The following is an 18,902-nucleotide window of genomic DNA, read 5'->3' on the forward strand; positions in this document are numbered from 1 at the left end:
GCGGGGAGGGAGAGAGACAAGATCAAAGAAGGGAGAGGGCCAACAGTTTTCTCTCCCGTCCGGGGCATTTCTAATTGCATGTCACCAAGGAGACGAACAGGAAGAGACAGACAGGGCGAGGCGCAAATGGATGGACAGGGAGGTTCACTTGGTGATGGGAAATGCCACGACTATTGTTCACCGGCTCAGCCCCAACATAACATTCAACCCCTGCCAACAAATACATGTAATAATCTAGCACACCAGGGAAAGGACCAGGACTGCCCCTCTGTACTTGTCTGCTTCCAAGCAAGAAATTCCATGGGACTCAAGTAAAGGTTCCCTTTGACATTTAGTCCACTCATGTCGGACTCTAGGGGGCAGTGCTCATCCCCGTTTCCAAGCCGTAGAGCCAGCGCTTGTCCAAAGACAGTTTCTGTGGTCATGTGGCCAGCGCGTCTAGACATGGAACGCTGTGACCTTCCCACCGAGGTGGTACCTATTTATCTACTCACATTTTTACATGCTTTTGAATGGCTAGGTTGGCAGGAGCTGGGACAAGTGACGGGAGCTCACTCCGTTGTGTGGATTCGATCTTACAATGGCTGCTCTTCTGACTTTACAGCACAGAGGCTTCTGCAGTTTAACCCGCAGTGCCACCACATCCCTTTTCCATGGGATCCACCTCTCTGTTAAATATCATCTTAATCCACCAGTGTTCGTGAGGACAGAACAAGTCTAACCCAAAGGTGCACTGGTTGATGGTGGGTTAGGATTTCGTAGACATCTCTTCTGCCAGCAGAAATGCCCTTCTGTCAACCAACCCTCCTTCATGCTGGCTGATTCCAGAGATCCGACTGCAGGGTGTTCTGCTGGCAGATCTGCTCTGTTCGCGAATGTCTGAGAAAAGAAAGGGGTTGAGCTACGCCACAGATAAAAGGAGGCTTGTGGTGTAGCAGTTAAACCGGAGAACAGCAGTCACAACCTTGTTCATGAGCTGAGTTCGATCCCAACAGGGGCCATTTCGAGGGTGACTCAGCCTCTGGTCTATCCAAGATGGGGATTCAGGGTGACATTGAGATGGAAAGATCTCGGGTCCCCCTCCCCATTAGGGGAGAGAGGTGGGATAGAAAATCAAACATACAAATAAAATATTTTCATAATGAACAGAAACAAATACATAAATAAATAAGCATTTTATGGGAAAACAGCCAAAGAGATTATAGATGGATAGGCAGGTAAACAGGTAAGAAGATGGAAGAACTGCCTGTATTTTCCTATTCTTTACCGGTGTTTGCTCCAGCAAAACTGGCGGCTTACCTGATAATGGCCGAGGGTGTTGAGTCTCTTCCAGTCATTCTCGATCTTGGTGGTAAGATCCTCATCCTGTAAGATCATCCTGGCCCCGCTCGCCTGCCGCCATTCTGCAAAGGGAAAGAGCCCCCGGTCATTTTTCTCCACCCTAAACCACGGGAACCCATCCTGAAGAAGGACGTGGCAGCTGCTGGCATGGGCTGATTCTCACCCGTTCGTAAAGATGACTCTGCCCTGAGTTGCGTTGATTCAGGGCCTGCAATCCACAGGCTTATTGTGCAGAGGCAGGGACGGGCAGCAATTCCGAGCCCACTGAGGTCCTCGGTGCTGGCTGGATAGCTCTGTGGTTTAAGCTTCTGGCTGTGGAGCCAGAGGTTGGGAGTTCGATTCCCCCCCCCCCCCGTGCCACTTGTGAGTAGAGCCAGCCTGGGTGGCCTTGGGCCAGCTGCATAACCCCAGAGCACCCCTAGAGGAAGGAAAGGGTAATGCACTTCTGAGTAGGCTCTACCTGGAAAACCCTGAAAAGCATCACCATAAGTCTGAACTGACTTGCTGGCACATGATTATATATTATATACAGTGGTGCCTCACTTGATGAGGATAATCCATTCCAGCGAAAAAAGCCCATTGAAATGCATGGAAAACCGTTCAATGCATTCCAATGGGTGAAATACCGGTTCGTCCAGGGAAGATCCTCCATAGGGTGGCCATTTTTGGGTGCCTGTGCAGCAAAAAATGTCTCCTAAAAACAGCGGGGAGCCATTTTGAGCAGCCGGCGGCCATTTTGAAAACCCGACGATCAGCTGTTTTGATCGTCATAAAGCGAAGAATTGGTTCCTAAAGCAGGGAACTGACTGTCGGGAAAAAAAAGCCCATTAAAACATCATTTTGCGATTGCAAAAACATCATCGTGGATTCAACGTCAAGCGGGGTAATCATTAAGTGGGGCACCACTGTATTTAATGCCACTTTTAATTAACAGCCCTGGTTCAAACTGAGTTGTGGGTGGAACAAGACTCCAGAAATGTAAGCGTGGAATGAACAAAGAAGAAAGGGTAAAGGATCTCTTCCCCTTTGCTGCTTCTTTTCCCAAACCTACACTCCCCCCCCCCCAAATGCTGTTTTTCATGTTTAAAAAACTGTTCAAATTTCAGCACCAGGGCTTGCCTGGAGGACCTCGGATGCTGGCAGTGCTGAAAGCTACAAGAGAGAAAGAAGGGACAAGACACCAACTAGGAGGAAAAGCAACTGCTGGGGTTTCTATTCACCCACAGCACAAAAGTTAAATGGCTAGCTTGCCTACTGCATGAATTGGGTTGAGGGATCTGGGGTATAATGTACCTTTATACACTCCTTCATACAGTACATGTCATGTCACCAGCTTAATGGGAGCCATCAAGTGTGAAGCAATGCAAACCACATCCCGCACTAGCCATCTTCTCTTCTAACGGCAGCTTATCTCATCAAGCCGGTAACATGGTGTTGCGGTCGGAGAAAAGAGTCTGCTCACTCATCACATAACCATTCTCCTCCTCTGGAAGGAGTGGGTGGCTCTCTTCTTCTATTCAACCCCCCCCGCCATTCCAGTGAAGGAAACCTAGTTTGCCTAGCTCAGACCCTAACCCCTAGCAGAAGTATCTTCTCTAAATACCATGAAGTACTAGTCCCCCTCTATTCAGCACTGGTTAGGCCTCTTCTCGAGTCCTGGGTCCAGTTCTGGACACCACACTTTTAAAAAGATGGCAACAATCGGGAGCATGTTCAGAGGAGGGCCACAAGGATGATCAGGGGACTGGAAACCAAGCTCTCGGAAGAAAGACTGAAAGAGCTGGGCATGTTGAGAAAAAAAAGAAACAGAATAATGGGCTCAAGCTACAGGGAACTGGCTGAATACCAGGAAAAAAAAATCTCTTAACTGTTAGAGCAGTATGACAATGGAATCCATGGCTTTGGGAGGCAGCGAGCAACACTGGAGGCATTCAAGAGAAAACTGAGCAACCCTCTGTCCGATCTGCTTTGTATTCCTGCACTGAGCAGGACGTTGGTCTTGATGGCCTTAAGAGGCCAACTCCGTTATTCCTTGATTCTATGGTGTGGGAGGGAGGTGTTCACCACCTGTGCAGCACCTGGCCTCGGAGACCATATTCATCAGGGCTCAAGAGACTCCCCACCATACGAGCACATCAGTTAGCTTCCTTTCCTGTATTTTAGCGCAGCCTTATCAGCCGCCTGTACAATGAGCCATTTATTGCACCAACGGTTTTCTGTCCTCATCAGGACTCAGAGAACATAAGCTCAGTGGGGTCTAGGTGGCTGAAACCTTCTCATCAGCATGCTGCGTTTTTCCTCCTTGTCCCTGAATTTGTAGATCAATGGACCTCCTGTGGCTTCTGCACAATAGAAATGCAGACTCTGATCTGATTTCCAACATACTTTCTGAAAACGGGGATGTGTGTTGGGGGTGGCGGTAGAGAAATCCTCCTATGCCTGTTGTGTCTTCCCATTGGAGAAGGTGGTGAATGCCAACTCAGGAGACGGCTGCCGTGAACGGTCTCTGTTTTCATCACAAGAGAGCATCTCTTTAGGCCATACAGCAACCTCTGCACATCTCTGCAGTGAAGGGAGATGGTACAAGACTGCCCGAATGGCAGGCAAAAAGAAGCTAGGTTTGAATGAAATGACAACACCCCATAGGGCTTTTGCTCACCACTGGAGAGGGAAAAACCATCAGCTCCTGCACCATCTGCAGTGTGAAACAGGACATTCAAGACAACACAGGTTTGGCACCACTGCAAAAAGCAGATTCCGGTTTCAGCTCAGCACTGGGAAGTCCAGTAAGGTTTTGCCAGTGCTGCCTCCAAACTGAACAGGGCACTCACTGTCAGCAAACTGAGATGATATTGTCATATTTACCCCAGGGTTTATTCCCGTTTGGGGGCTGTTTTACCCAGTGCTCACTGGAAGGACAGACCCTGAAGCTGAGGCTCCAATATGTTGACCATCTCATGAGAAGACTCCCTGGAAAGGACCCTGATGTTGGGAAAGTGTGATGGCAAGAGGAGAAGGGGACGACAGAGGACGAGATGGATGGACAGGGTCATTGAAGTGACCAGCATGAATTCAACTCTGGGAGGCAGTGGAAGATAGGAGAGCCTGGTGTGCTCTGGTCCGTGGGGTCACAAAGAGTCGGACACGACATAACAACTAAACAACAACAAACAACAACAACGGGTGATATGTTTCATTAAACCAACAAGGTATTTCACCCACCTAGATCCATGTCAGCAGCTTTGGGCCGATGAGAACAAGGCACGTTCTTGAAGATGGCGTCAAGAATCTTTTCCTTGACCTGCGTGATGGTGTCACAGTTCAAGAGCTTCACTGGAATCTCAGGGCTGTTCACATTATCGGGGTTGACACAGCTCAGGACCTGCAGAGGGCGGGGTTGCAGAAAAGAAGCAAATCCACAATAAAACTGGCTACCAAGTCAATCAGTCCTAGGACATGTGGCATACTTAGTATGCTGTTCTTGGAGTTTTCTGAGGGGAGATATGACAGCATCTTCCAAATCCCTGAAAGGTAGTTATACAGAGGAGAGACAGGATCTGCTTGTGATCACTCCAGAGTGCAGGACATGAAAGAATGGGCTCAAGCTACAGGAAGCCAGATTTCAGCTGAATATCAGGCAACACTTTGTAACTGTTAGAGCAGTACGACAATGGAACCCATTACCTTGGGAGGTGGTGAGCGCTCCAACGCTGGAGGCATTCAAGAGAAAACTGGACAACCCTCTGTCAGATCTGCTTTGATTTGGATTTCGGCATCGACGAGGGGGTTGGATGTGATGGCCTTCTAGGACCCTTGCAACTCCGTTATTCTTTGATTTTGTGATCCCCCAGCCCTAAATTAACATTTGCTGCTGACTGCTAGAGAAAATAGGGTATAGGTCACAAACTGCTGCTAACTAGGAATGGAAAGAATTCTAGCTAAATTGGTTGTTGTGGGTTTTTCAGACTCTTTGGCCGTGTTCTGAAGGTTGTTCTTCCTGATGTTTCACCAGTCTCTGTGGATGGCACGTTCTAGCTAAATTCTTTCTTCCTTTCAGCTTAGGCCACCTCAGCAGGATGAGTTGCCATGATGAGGAATTTTTGAGAACTTCAAGAGTCTAACTAGGAGTGAGTGAAAGCGCCATTTCATTCCTCCTCAGACTCTCCGTAATTTGTCCAAGAGGTCTCTAGTGTCCTCTCCATATAAGAAGCAAAATACACACGCAAAGAACAAGTACTGGCTTAGGGTTAAGAAAGACACAAACAACCCATTTCATGCTACAGATGCTTGAAGAAAGCAGGGATTTTTGGCCACTTGTGGAATTACGTGGATGGCATACAGCATCGTTCTTATTAATGTGAGGATCTATCAATAGTGCCACGCAATTCCTTGGCCTTGTTACTGGAAAGCAGATCCTCTCTCCATCCTTCCATGCAAGGATGAAACAAATGAGGATTTACATCTCCATTGTTAACCCGCATGCCTCTCCTTCTTGTTGCTGCTAAGCAACATGGGGGTTGAAAATGTATCCGAAGTACATACTTAAACTACTTTAATTTTACTTCAGTGGCCCTGGCTCCTATTGTACCCTAGCATTTATTGGCTGGTGAGGGATTTAGCATCTCATGCTTGGAAGCATTAATGTTGTAGCTTAAGAGAGCACTCAAGATGTCTCTTGCAAAAGACTTTAAAAGTCTCAACAAACTACTCGTTCCGGGATCCCACAGGATGCAGCCACGACACTGGATGTTGCATCAAATGGCTGCAACAGCGTAGTGTGGAAATCCTCTCCACCATTTCAACCCAGTTGAGGAGCAGCGCTAAGGCTGTGCACACATTCCTGATACCACATGTAGGCCTCTTGAAGACTGGAGATGCGTGGCCACCCATGGTTGCATTGATCTTCAGTTGGTGGGCTGGTAGTCATGACTGGGTGATGGCCTGAATCGAGATGGTTCTGATGGTTGTTCTGGGTTTTTCAGGCTCTTTGGCCGTGTTCTGAAGGTTGTTCTTCCTAACGTTTCACCAGTCTCTGTGGCCGGCATCTTCAGAGGACAGCAACCTGTGCTCTGGTGTAGTTGGCTTGGGAGTGCAGTATTTATGGCTGTGAGATAGGCTTTTGTCTTTTTCTGTAGATGGGTGACCCACAACAATACACACCAATCACCCATATTCTAAGTGCCATGAGAGTGTTTTTCTGAAGATCGGTACAGCCTGGTCCGAGATAATACTGAAGGTCACATCAAGGGGCCCGTGGAAGACACAACATTCCGAGCTAATTGGGGAAGAGATAAAATACCTGGACTTCCATGGGAATTAAGGCAGGAGGAAGGTGTTACAGCCCCTTGAGGCTAATTGATTAACAGCCAGAATGGTCAAGAAGAAAGGAGGGGTTAGAGAGTGTAGAAAATGGACGATGGGTTATGTGAAAGAGATTCAGAGGTTGTTCTGTTCTGGATTTCGATTCCATGATGATGGGAGAGAAAATAACTTGATTGAGAGAGGATGTAAGTAAGGAGAGAGAAGGAGGTGGAGATAGCCCACTTGTAACCTGCCTTAACCCAGCTTAGTAGTGTTTGTTATTTTAATGGGAAATAGTTATTTAACTGTAATGATCTTTGAATATGTTCCTTATGCTAAAGCTTAAGCAATATGAACTGATTCTATGAAACTCTATTTTTCTAATAAAAATTAATTGTAAAAATCCTTACAAAGGACTGGTCTCTTGAACAGCAGGGTCTGGCTAAATCCAGGAGGGGGCCACAAACTAGCTATCTTTTAAGGGTCCTACCTAACTGAGCTTTAGTGAGTTCTAAGGAATCGCAAAGCCCATGATGTGTCTCTACTTGCAAAGTACTGGTTAAAAGTAAAGTGTTCTTTTAAGCTCAGACTTGTTCAAAGGGCTTACGCTACGCACTGCTGAGGTCTTGGGACTTGTCCCAGCACAAAGGTGGTAAGTAAGTGGCGTGTCAAACTCTCTGACAAAGCGCTAGGCGCCCCTTAGGGGGATCAGTGAACCACAGTAGTGATTCCTGGTCACAACCACAAACCATCACAAACCACCTATTTTTTTCAGGTCCGCACCCATCTTTAATCACATCACAACACAGACATTAAGGTTTATCTGTTCACTCTGCGATTCCCCTTCCTACCTGGAGACCAGGTAAGTACTGCAGTTCCTTTAGTCTTCAGCCAGTGCCCTGAAACATGAAAACCTTCAGATCCCAGAGAAAGCTTCTAAATGTCTTGCCATTTGGGAAGGTAAGGGCCGCCCTGTATCTGAGAGGGGCTTTTTTGCACCAAATGTAATTACACAGGAATAGAAGGCAGGGAGCAGAGGGCTTTTCAACGTTCTCTCTCACTTTAGCGGCTAGTAGGTTAAAAGTTTCATTTATGAATTAAGCTTTGATTGTTCTCAAATACGCTCTCCTGCCTCATTAGAAGCTAAATGCAAAGCAGAGGAGGGAAATCTCAGGCATTTACAGAACATGACGGAAAGTTGGCTGATACTTCGGAGCTATTTCTCAGAAGCCCATGCACCCATCTTTCTTTGTTGACCCGAGCTGGTGAAAAATTACACACACACCCCAAATGAAATGTACACCCCTTTTAAATGCAACACATCTTAGATGAAGAGGTCTACCCACCTTTCCAGAAGTCCTTTCTCTTTCCCGCCTTTCAAGTAGGAGAGTTTAGACATTAGCCTTAGTCTAAATTAATCTAACTTGAGACTCTGCTCCCCCCTGTGATCTTATCTCAATGGAGAGTTCACACGTTACATGGAATCACACAGCATGAAATCAAACAATTCGTCCTCAAAGGATTATGTTTCTTTGATTAAATACAGGGCTGTCATAGCCAGGTATCAGGGTTAATTGAGTCCTTATTATTTTAAGTGATTGCCTAACAATCAGGCACAACGTAAGAAGGCAACACCCTCACACGGCTTTGTTTTAAAGAGTAATTAAAGCAGACGTGCCCCTCAGGGACGCGAGAAACATGACGCTTTTACTTCCATGAAGCTTTCCATTTTGCTCCCTCACCATTACACTCAAAGCTCTCTGGCAGAATACTACAACTGCACACCAAAACTCCCGGCTCCGATATGTGGCATTTCTAGTTAAAATGACATGATGAAACCCAAGGGTGAGGACTTGAGTCGTGGGTTTCATTGTGAAGTTGCACTTAAGTCACACTGGTGACCCGACTCAGGCTTGATTTGTGACCCCAAACCCATCCACCTTTCCCTTTCTTGTTGTTGTTTTTAATACGGACTTGAGACTTGGGACTGAAGACTAGGTCAGACTTGGGTCTTGGAACCAAAGCCTTGCCCATACAACCAATTAAATCTGATAAAATCAATGTATAGTGGTGCCTCGCAAGACGGGCGCTCCGTTTAACGATGAATCCGCATTACGATCAGGTTTTTCGTGATTACAAAAGCGATCACAAAATGACATTTTGAATGGGTGAATTTCGCTGTGCGATGATCGGTTCCCTGTTTCGGGAACCGATTTTCGCTTCCCGACGATCAAAACAGCTGATCGTCGGGTTTTCAAAATGGCTGCCAGGTGCTCAAAATGGCTCCCCGCTGTGTTTAGGAGCCATTTTTCGCTGCACAGGCACCCAAAAAATGGCCGCCCCATGGAGGATCTTCACTGGACGGTGAGTTCTTAGCCGATTGGAATGCATTAACCAGGTTTTAATGCATTTCAATGGCTTTTTTATTTTCGCTTTATGACGTTTTCGTTCTACAGCGATTTCGCTGGAACGAATTAACATTGTAATGCGAGGCACCGCTGTATTTGAAATCTGGTGCTGGAGGAGTACTTTAGAAATATCAGGAATAGTCAAGAAAGACTAATAAACTGGTCCTTGATTAAATCAAACGTGAATTTTCTTCAGAACCAAAAATGATGAAAGTGAGGTTGTCCTAAGTTGGGCACATAATGAGAAGACAATAAGGCTAGGAAAAATGGAAAGGAGTGGGGGGGGGGGGGAAATGATGCCCTGGCATCACACAGATCGACTCAGTAAAGGAAGCCTTGAGTTTGCTGTTAAGGATAGAAGCTTCTCGGAGTCATTAAATTTGTAGGATTGCCGTTAAGTCAGAAATGACATGACAGCATATAACAACAGCAGTGCCCGGTGGTTTGCAAACCAGTCAGGTAAGGAGTAGTTGGAATCTAGGTGCAGAATTTTCTTCACTTATGTGATCATGCCTTAGTTCTCCTCTGCTAGGCTTTCTTTCACGTGGCAGGTCATGACCTGGCCATAAAATCAGACGTGTGACCAATTGCTTTGTCCTACCAAGTTCTGCAGAACGAAGGAACAAAACAAACTCATCATCAGTAGAGTGGCAACCCTACATTGCAGACTTTTGGAGGTAGAGAAAGTGCAGGGGTGGTAGACTTTTCTACTGAAAAAAATAATTGTTGGACCTCCAGGCCCCTGGAACTTACAGACCCTGGGAGAGAGATTGTTTACAGATTGGCGGGGGAAGTGAAAACAATTGGTAAGAATTATAAATACAGGGAGATAAGATGCACTCCCACTAATTCAACTCATCAACGGCTCAACACTATGGGACACCCACCGGATACTAACAACAATCATGAAGCAGAGCAGAGTCACCTCAAGCTGAGCCAAAGAGCTGGGAAGAAGAAAAAGAGAACGAAGCAGCACAGAGAGAGGACACTGAAATAATAGATTTTCCTCCATAGATTTTTACTGGTAGAAGGCCAGGTGAGCATTTTAAAGATGTATTCTATTTCTCTATGTGTTATTAATTTGCTTAGAAGCTAAGAAAGTCATTTACCTTATATATTCTTACTTTTAACACCTTTGATATATTTTCCTGTGATTTTTAAGTAAGGCTAAAAATTTGAATGTGGGGGATTGAGTGCTGCTACTCCTGAATTCTGTCAGATTGTGTGGGAAGGGCCTTCTGTTGTGAAGCAAAAGCTTGGACATATTAATTACTTAACTGACAGGTCTGAGGATGTCATTAAAAATCACCTTCTCCTTCCCATCCATTATTTCCTCACGTTCAAGTAATGTGTACAGGACATATGGTTTTAAACTATTGGGAAGATAAACTGTGAGGTGACATGATTCCTGCCTGTATTACTTGAAAGTGAGGGAAAGAGCAATGGATGGGAAGGGAAAGGCGGTGATTCCTGTTATGAGATCATTTTGGAATGTAAACTATGATATAATTTTCAAAATTAGTGTTCAAACATTTTCAGTGTTCCATATGCTTTGATTGTTAAGTACCTTTCCATGTTATGATTCTATAGAAAGTTTTTGAGAAACTCAGTAGTCCAAAGCTTTAAATGAGAATGTGGCTTCACAGAGAAATATAAAAGGATCAGTAGAGGCAGGACCAGAGGAAGGAATGCTCGGCAGAGGTGAGACAAGAGGAAGGAAGAAAAGAATTGGAGCTGTGGCAGGAATGCATTGCATCCGGTATGAATGATGAACTTTCAAAACAATCTGCAGCCCCTGTTTGAGCACCGACTGTGAAGTCAAACATAATAGAGACTGTGAATCCAATCAGAGTAAAGTGTAGCTCTACCCTGAGAAGTGCATTCTTATTTCTATTCTGTGTGTTTTAGGAATTATTTTATTTGACCCACTGTTTGCAGTCATTATTTTTGCAGGAAACACTTTGTGGAAATAAGCATATGGTGCCAGATCCAAGAACCAGAACACCATAAGATCAAGTCTTACGCAAGCCAAGAGATAAGCTTGGATTAAGATTCCTTGCTAGCTACTTTTAGCCTCTGGAACTCCCAGCAAGAAGATGAGGCTAATCTTTCCCTTCTCTTCTCCTTCCACTAGAGGCACCTCCCCAGAGATTCATATTCAGGCAGGCCTTTGGCAGTGAAATGGTTGCTAAAGAATGGTCTTTTCAGTGAATGAATGCTGAGTTTTGCTTATTTGTGTGTCTCAAATTGTGTTATGAACTGTATTAAATATTCTGGTGCTCATTTTTGGGGAGGTGCCCAATGATACCTCCCCCAACGAGTTTCCATGGCCAAGAAGGGATTCAAACCCAACAATAAGTATTCTGTTTTTTGGGGTAGCTGATCCTAAACCTCCCTTTTCATGAGCGAGCATCTGAAGCTCCTTAGTGTTGCCATAGACTGAATTTTTTCAGCCAAAATTATCTTTCTGGCCTTGGTCTGTATCCTTAATATTGACCATACTCCTGTATGGAGAATTAGTGAAGGGAAGCCGCCCCCGAGGGAGACCACAGCTGCGTTACAAGGACATCTGCAAGCGGGATCTGAAGGCCTTAGGAATGGACCTCAACAGATGGGAAACCTTGACGTCTGAGCGTTCAGCCTGGAGGTAGGTGGTGCATCATGGCCTCTCCCAATTTGAAGAGACACTTGTACAGCAGACCGAGGCAAAGAGGCAGTCCCGAAACCAGCCAAATCAGGGAGCTGGACAGGGGACAGATTGGATTTGTCTCCAGTGTGGAAGGGATTGTCACTCTCGAATTGGCCTTCTCAGCCACACAAGACACTGTTCCAAGACCTCCATACAGAGCACGATACCATAGTCTCTCGAGACTGAAGGATGCCTACAAGACTATACTCAAGATGTGGATTTTAAAAACTAGGGATGTAAATCTTTGCTTCTTACCCCACAAGGAAGAATGAAAGATTCCAGGAAGTGCTTCCCTGCTGGGGATGATGATGAGTGTTCATGTTTGTTTGTTTTTGCATGTCAAAGCTTTTATTGCAAAAACCTCCCAGAAATACATTTTTTCTGAACAAAAACTTTTCTATTCTGCAGGCAAGACGCATTTTGCACAATACATTGTGTTTTGGGTGTGTGCAAAACCTGCAATTTTTTTAAATGCTGGTGATTATAAAAAAAAAAGACATGCTGGTCTTTTTGGACTCATGACAGGGCGAAAATATTAAATGAATGAATGAATGAATGAATGAATGAATGAATGAATGAATGAATGAATGAATGAAGAAAATATTTAGAAGATGCCCATTTTTCCAACCAACTGTATCTGTCTACACCCTTTGCTACCAAGAATGAGGAACTATGCAAAGGTTCATTATACCCTTAATTCAGAAGCAGTACCTGGTGCCATGTCTTCCCTCCACCCTGATCAGGGCCTGCATCCTGGAACAGAGCAGCAGGACGGCTGTGTCTGTTCAGAGACCAGAAGGAGCTCTCGGCCGAAATCAATCCCTACGAAGGGCTACACGTGGGGCATCCCTTTCACGCCTCATTAGTGACTTGGCTGTCATCATCAAAAGCTTCCCATTGGGGCTTTAACCAAAAAGACGCATGGAGCGCTTTCATCCCAAGGCAACAAGCAACGGTGTTTGTAGACGTGTGATGTCAACAGATATTAACTGATTAGGCTGTTAGTATCAAAGACACAGAGGTGTCCTGGAGGGGGCCGTGAGGGCCGCCCAGGCTTCTCTGTGCTGTTCAGAGCCGGCGATGCGCTCAAGACGTATTCAACAGCTCCCCACCACGTTATTATAAGGGCTTATTATAAAATGTGCCTGACAGCTTCAAGCCACATCCTACGACCTTTCCCATATGCTCATTACTTGTGTCAACAAATGTGAAAAGGTTTTTATGGGGAGGGGGCGGGGAGATGGGATTGGCTTCGTTTCTCAGGAGATGTGACAATGAAAAGAGCTTGCCCCATCCCAAACCATCCTATCTTCAATTGGTGTTCATTTTGCATCTGTTCATACGTACACCCACTCCAGCCCCATTTCCGTAATGTTTTTTTATTTTTGACAAATCACGTGGAAATAGACAGCTGTTTTCTCATTGCTCATTGGGCACCAGACAACATGTTATCTTGATGGTTGTTGTGGGTTTTTCGGGCTCTTTGGCCATGTTTTGAAGGTTGTTCTTCCTGACATTTCGCCTGTCTCTGTGGCCAGCATTTTCAGAGGGCTGGAGTAGGAACTCTGTCCATGCTCTGTTGCTGTTTGTTAGATAGTTGAGTATTTATAGCTGTGGGAACAGCTTTTGTCCTTTTCAGGAGATAGGGTGATGATGGTGATCAGCGTGTTTTCGTTGGGATGTATTGTTGTGATGGGGGGGGGGAATTGTCTGTCACTGTGATTGATGGGTGTCTTTAGCTGGTCTTTTTTTGTGCTATGATCCCTGGTCTTTGTGGCTGGGTAGAGTTCGTTGACCTTTTGCAGGCTTATCTAACATGTTATCTTATTCATAACGTAAAGTTCCACAAATGCCTTGCATTAAACAAAAAACTTAAAATGGCACAAATGATCCTAAATGTTGCCCCAACAAAGGCATTCATCACACCCAAATGGCTAACAAATGAGCTTTAACAGGTGGAAAAAAAGAATGTGATCCTCCCCTCTAACTCCCCTACCAGGAAACACATCATGGGTGATGTCACTAGCAGTGACACCGTACATCTAAACTGGAGAGGGGCAAGAACCACAGGTCCAGCAGTTTATGCCAGCTCAGCTGTGAGCCCAACCAGTGTTCTGCAGTTCAGCATGGTGGATGCCCACATGGAAGTAGCATCCGGAGGAGGTGAGCCAGGGAAGACAGGGTGCTGTCTCCCAGTGGAACGCCCTCCGGAGGAGGAGGAGAGGATCAGAACCACATCGGAATCATGGAACACAAGAGGAGGGCCAGGATCTGTTCTTGATCATCCCAGAATGCAAGAAACGTAATAATGGGCTCGAACTACAGGAAGCCAGGTTTGGGCTGAGTATCAGGAAAAACTTCCTAACTGTTAGAGCAGTACGACAATGGATCCCATGACCTCGGGAGGTGGTGAGTGCTCCAGTGCCGGAGGCCTTCAAGAGAAAGCTGTACAACTGTATGTCAGAACTGCTTTGACTTGGATTCCTGCTTTGAGCAGGGTGTTGGCCTTATAGGCCCCTTCCAGCTCCATTATTCTATGATTTCATAAGTCAAGAAAACAGAATGGTCTACAAAAAAGGGTAGTTTCCAAATGCTGGGGATTCTGACTACACCGCTCCTCCCCACCTGCCGTCACTCACCAGGGTCTTGTAGTCAATCTGCTGCCTGATGAGCTTGTCCTCGCTTAGAGAGTAGCGGGCTTCTCCAGTGATGGCATCAATCGGCCCCTTCTCCATCTGCTGCTTGATGGCACAGAACAGGGAAAACAGGGGCTCACCAGCACATTCCTGCAGGAAGGCAAAGAGGTGGAGGAAGAGGACAGTTAGAACATGACCAGAAGGGCCTTCTCCTTGGAACGATCATGTTTTCAAAAGAACTTGGGAAAGTTCCTCTTTTTTTGTTTTTGGTTGGCACATGGGCAAGAAATTCCCTCTGAATCTGTTCCAGGTTTTACTCATCACTTTACAGCAGCTGTCCAAGGTGCTGAACTTATAGATCAACATAGATTGACCATCTTGGATGGATTCTGAAAAGTACAGACTAACGGCCTGCACCCTGCTGCCACTGCATGGCATCAAGGCAGAGAGGACAAAACTGTTTTCCTGGTTTTGATATGAAATTCTTTTTCGAGGACAGCTCCTAGAAGTCCCCATTGGCCACCCTGACGAGAAGATTATAGCAGTTGTAGTCAAGAAAGTAATTTCCTCAAACCATAGGTAAAGGTAAAGGTTCCCCTTGACATTTAGTCCAGTCATGTCCGACTCTAGGGCATGGTGCTCATCCCCATCTCCGAGCCATAGAGCCAGCGTTTGTCCGAAGACCGTTTCCGTGGTCAAGTGGCCAGCGTGACTAGACACGGAACGCCGTTACCTTCCCACCATGGTGGTACCTGTTTATCTACTTGCACTTTTTACATGCTCTCGAATGGCTAGGTTGGCAGGAGCTGGGACAAGCGACGGGAGCTCCCTCCGTCGCATGGATTCGATCCTACGACGGCTGGTCTTCTGACCCTGCAGCACAAGGGCTTCTGTGGTTTAACCCACAGCGCCACCACATCCCTCTATACACATAGAGCACATTTAACTGTAAGTCCTAACTAGGATACATCCAGTGAACAAATAGGACTTGTTAATTCCTCACTTTTGGAAGTCCCATGGATTCAATGAGTCTGCACTAGCTTGCACGATGAACCAGATTTAGCCATACTGTTTGGGGCCAGGTCAGAATATCATTGGGTTCTAACATAACTGGATCTTTACAAGGATAACAGGAGTGGGGGTGGTTCTGTGATGCAATTTAACATACAGGGGGCCACAGAGAATTGTATTTAAATTGTTGCTGTCCAGAGACCTTTGGGTAGTGTTGGTGGCATGTAAGTTAAACAAACAAAGAAACAAATAAAGAGAGGAAAGAGAAATGAAGTCAGAAAGTTACCAAGGGGAATTATGCTATAAACCAGTACTTCCTGATCTTGAGTCCCCTCATGTTCTTGGACTATAACTCCCAGACATCCTGGCCAGCCAGCGAGTGGTGAAGGCTTTGGGAGTTTTATTTCAAGAACATCTGGAGACCTAAGGTTGGGAACCACTGCTATAAGCCAATAGTTCAAGCTTCTGTACCTTATACCGAACCAAACAAGCAGTTTCCCCCATTTTCCAGAAAATGCTATTTCTATATTTACAGGTATTCCATTATTATATTTATGATTTCCACTATCTTTTAAGGGCATAAAATATTACCGTTGCATCGTAGGAAGCAATGCAAATGAAGGACAATAATTTAAAAATAATATAGGCAATAAATACAGATTCTGTTAGCCTCAGGAAGCACCACATTTAATGACATTCTCTGTTGGACTGTGGAAGAACAGGTTAAGAGAACATCCATAGTTATAAGCAGTACACTGGAAAAGTATAGATGGGTAGTAAGTACATGGGTGACAGTGATTCTGTATAACAGTTAGCTTTGCAGCCTGAGGAATTCTGGGAGTTGTAGTCCAGAACCACCATTTTACACAGCTCTAGTTCGGATGACCCTCTGCCCCACCAAGGCTGCCTCCATGTCCTGCTAGATCAAGTGTCACTGCAGAGGAAGACCGAGATCATCCACACGATCCTATTTCCAACCACCATATAGGGGTGCAAAAGCTAGACAGCTAAGAAAGCGAACTTGATTCATTTGACATGTGGTGCTGGAGGAGAGCTTTCAGGATGCCCTGGGTGGCCAGAAAGACAAACAAGTGGATCCCAGATCAAATCAAGCCTGATTTATCTCTGGAGGCAAAAATGACGGAACTGAGGCTTGTCCTACGTTAGGCACGTCCTGAGAAGGCAGGATTCTCCGGAAAAGACACTAATGCTGGCAAAAGTTGAAGGCCGCAGGAAAAGAGGAGGACCAAACGTGAGATGGGCTGACACCAACAGGCTTGAGTGTGCAAGACCTGAGGCAGGGCTGTTGAAGAAGGACATTTTGCCAATGGTCCATTCTGCTTTTCTTGAAAAGCAGAGACATCACCTTGCCAACAAAAGTCCGAATAGTCAAAGCTATGGTTTTTCCTGTCGTGATGTATGGAAGTGAGAGCTGGACCATAAAGAAAGCAGACCGCCGAAGAATTGATGCCTTTGAATTGTGGTGCTGGAGGAGGCTCTTGAGAATCCCCTGGACTGCAAGGAGAACAAACCTATCAGTTCTAAAGGAAATCAACCCTGAATGCTCACTGGAAGGACAGATCCTGAAGCTGAGGCTCCAGTACTTTGGCCATCTCATGAGAAGAAAAGAGTCCTTGGAAAAAACCTTGATGTTAGGAAGGTGTGATGGCAAGAGGAGAAGGGGACGACCGAGGATGAGATGGCTGGACAGTGTCTGCGAAGCAACCAACATGAACCTGACACAACTCCGGGAGGCAGTAGAAGACAGGAGGGCCTGGCGTGCTCTGGTTCATGGGGTCACGAAGAGTCGGACACGACTAAACAACTAAACACACACACCATTCACAGGGTCACCATAAGCAGAGGCCAACTTGACAGCCCATACCGAAGTTCTGATGATCCATCCCTGGCTGCCTCCCTATCCTGCTAATGGCATACGGGCCACTGGCTGAAACCCGCAGCTGTAGGTTAGACTCTTTCTGTCTGGTCCCTGTGTAACTCCCCTTTTCAATGTTCAACGTGGATTTCAAATTTAATCAATGATTTCCCTCAACAGCCCCCAAGCCGGAACAGGGCTGGGCGGCTGGTTCCCCCACGGTCCATTTTCTCCACTGCCCCTGCTTTCTCTCTCTCCCTCCTGGGATTGCAGGCTGGCCTCTAAGGAGCCTCTTCCTGCCCATTTCGCTGGGCTGTTTCAATTTTTCGTCCTCCGCAAATCCCCGAGAAGACGCCGGTTCCTCAGCCCCGAAGCCAAAGTGGGGCCTTGACTCAACGCCGGCACCTGCCTGCCACTTAATTAGCTTATCTCCCGGCAGCATATTGCCTCGGCGCGGCTGCCTATTGCCCTTATCAGCCGGCGTTTTCGGGCGAAAGGCAGGAAGACAAGAAGCCGAGTGGAGGGGAAAAAAATAAAATAGCCTATTATGAGAGCAAAGCTTCTCACCTCCCTCTCGCCCCCCACTTTCAGCTGGAAATGGGAATCTGATAGTAGGAGAGCCACCAAATCGACCTTCCGGGGCCCTTCAAAACTTTTCCTGCTGCAAAAGGTAAGAGATCACAAGAGGTTGGAGGAGGTCTACTCAGAGCGTTTTAAAGCCTTTCAGGCTTCAGAAACAGCATCGGCGTCGGCAGTAATTGGTCGCGAGAAAGATGCTAGTCCCTGGCCGCTAGTGGCACGTTTGGTCATGGAAATCCAGGCGCTGTGACAGCGCTTAGTTCTTTTTCCCTCTCTCCCTCTCTCTGTATGTGTGTGCTGTGAATTGCCACCATTGGGACAAGCGATGACCTGACTGGTTGTCCGCGTTAACAGATGTGCAAGGTTGGATCTACACAAGAAGACCTATGCCAAGCGGTGGAGCTGTGGTCGGTTTCAGGGAAGAACAACATCGGTGTTCGATTTTAATTACAGGTCCCATAACTCCTTGGCACAAGGTGACCAAACAGAAAACCTCACAAGTTTTCTAATCTCTGGTACAGGGATTCAGTGGCTAGTATTTTTCTTTTTCTTCTTCTTTTTTAACGGTAATAGTTCCCATTTCAGCTAAATGTCCTTGAGGCATTCCCCCAAGCTGTAACTCCAGGGAAGGTCAAAAACTGCAGGCAGCTGCTCTGATCCATATCAATGAATCCTTTCTGTTCTCCACCAGAACTAGGGCTTTTGTAAAGCTAATGGGTTGAAGCACCCGCCCCGTTCAAGATAAGCCTACTCTAAAAGACTTAGCATTATCAGAGAGGGAGAGAGAGATCACAACATCATTAGAATATTCCAGCTGGGGGCCTTCTCCCAGCTATATCATGGTCAAAATCCTGTTGCTTAGTGTAACAAATCACACTGGAGTCAGCCCATTGAATCAACTGAGAGTTGGTCAATGGAATCTCCATCGGTTCCATTGATTCAAAGGGGCCTACTCTAATAGCAACTTACTTTAGCACAGGTAAAGGTTCCCTTTGACATTGAGTCCAGTCGTGTCCAACTCTAGGCTGCGGTGCTCATCTGCGTCTCCAAGCCATAGAGAC

General features: G+C 46.1%; 1 protein-coding gene across 1 annotated transcript in view; it reads right to left on the reverse strand.

The window, feature by feature from the left end:
- PLXNA4 (plexin A4) overlaps positions 1 to 18,902 on the reverse strand; it is a 635,072-nt gene that overhangs the window by 45,613 nt on the left and 570,557 nt on the right. Inside the window, exons 24-26 of the mRNA XM_073002484.2 lie at positions 14,379 to 14,525; positions 4,564 to 4,723; positions 1,300 to 1,403 (exon numbers count right to left, since the gene is read on the reverse strand). Of these exons, the coding sequence (XP_072858585.2) occupies positions 1,300 to 1,403; positions 4,564 to 4,723; positions 14,379 to 14,525 (411 nt within the window). The remainder of the gene's footprint in view (positions 1 to 1,299; positions 1,404 to 4,563; positions 4,724 to 14,378; positions 14,526 to 18,902) is intronic.

This window comes from Pogona vitticeps, chromosome 5 (assembly GCF_051106095.1).
Source record: "Pogona vitticeps strain Pit_001003342236 chromosome 5, PviZW2.1, whole genome shotgun sequence".
NCBI classification, from domain to species: Eukaryota; Metazoa; Chordata; class Lepidosauria; order Squamata; family Agamidae; genus Pogona; species Pogona vitticeps.